The sequence below is a fragment of the Periophthalmus magnuspinnatus genome, chromosome 13 (assembly GCF_009829125.3).
Source record: "Periophthalmus magnuspinnatus isolate fPerMag1 chromosome 13, fPerMag1.2.pri, whole genome shotgun sequence".
NCBI lineage: Eukaryota > Metazoa > Chordata > Actinopteri > Gobiiformes > Gobiidae > Periophthalmus > Periophthalmus magnuspinnatus.
The window spans coordinates 31,487,905-31,488,803 of NC_047138.1; the positions used below are offsets into that span (position 1 = coordinate 31,487,905).

The following is an 899-nucleotide window of genomic DNA, read 5'->3' on the forward strand; positions in this document are numbered from 1 at the left end:
GTACAGAGGAGCAGAGACAGAGGAGCAGAGAGAGAGGAGCAGAGAGAGAGGAGCAGAGAGAGAGGAGCAGACAGAGGAGCAGAGACAGAGGAGCAGACACAGAGGAGCAGAGCCAGAGGAACAGACACAGAGGAGCAGAGACAGAGGAGCAGACACAGAGGAGCAGAGACACAGAGGAGCAGAGACACAGAGGAGCAGAGACACAGAGGAGCAGAGACAGAGGAGCAGAGACAGAGGAGCAGACACAGAGGAGCAGAGACAGAGGAGCAGAGACAGAGGAGCAGACACAGAGGAGCAGAGACAGAGGAGCAGACACAGAGGAGCAGACACAGAGGAGCAGACACAGAGGAGCAGACACAGAGGAGCAGACAGAGGAGCAGAGACGGAGGAGCAGAGACAGAGGAGCAGAGCCAGAGGAGCAGAGACAGAGGAGCAGAGACAGAGGAGCAGACACAGAGGAGCAGAGACAGAGGAGCAGAGACAGAGGAGCAGACACAGAGGAGCAGAGACAGAGGAGCAGAGACACAGAGGAGCAGAGACAGAGGAGCAGAGACAGAGGAGCAGAGCCAGAGGAGCAGAGACAGAGGAGCAGAGACACAGAGGAGCAGAGACACAGAGGAGCAGAGACAGAGGAGCAGAGACAGAGGAGCAGAGACACAGAGGAGCAGAGACACAGAGGAGCAGAGACACAGAGGAGCAGAGACACAGAGGAGCAGAGACAGAGGAGCAGACGGAGGAGCAGAGACAGAGGAGAGGGTCAGAATCACAGGAGCAGAGAGCCAGGGAGTCAGAGGAGGTCAGAGGAGCAGAGGGTCAGAGGAGGAGGTCAGAGGAGCAGAGGACTGATTGTGCTGCTCGTCTCCTGTAGGGGGCGTTCTGGGGTCTGATGGGAGGGCTCT

The 899-nt window shown here is 58.0% G+C and overlaps 1 protein-coding gene across 1 annotated transcript in view; it reads left to right on the top strand.

Annotated features, from left to right (window-relative positions):
- Window positions 1–899, top strand: part of slc5a2 (solute carrier family 5 member 2) — an 82,779-nt gene that overhangs the window by 7,039 nt on the left and 74,841 nt on the right. The window contains 1 exon segment of the mRNA XM_033976616.2: window positions 869–894. Within this exon segment, the coding sequence (XP_033832507.1) occupies window positions 869–894 (26 nt within the window).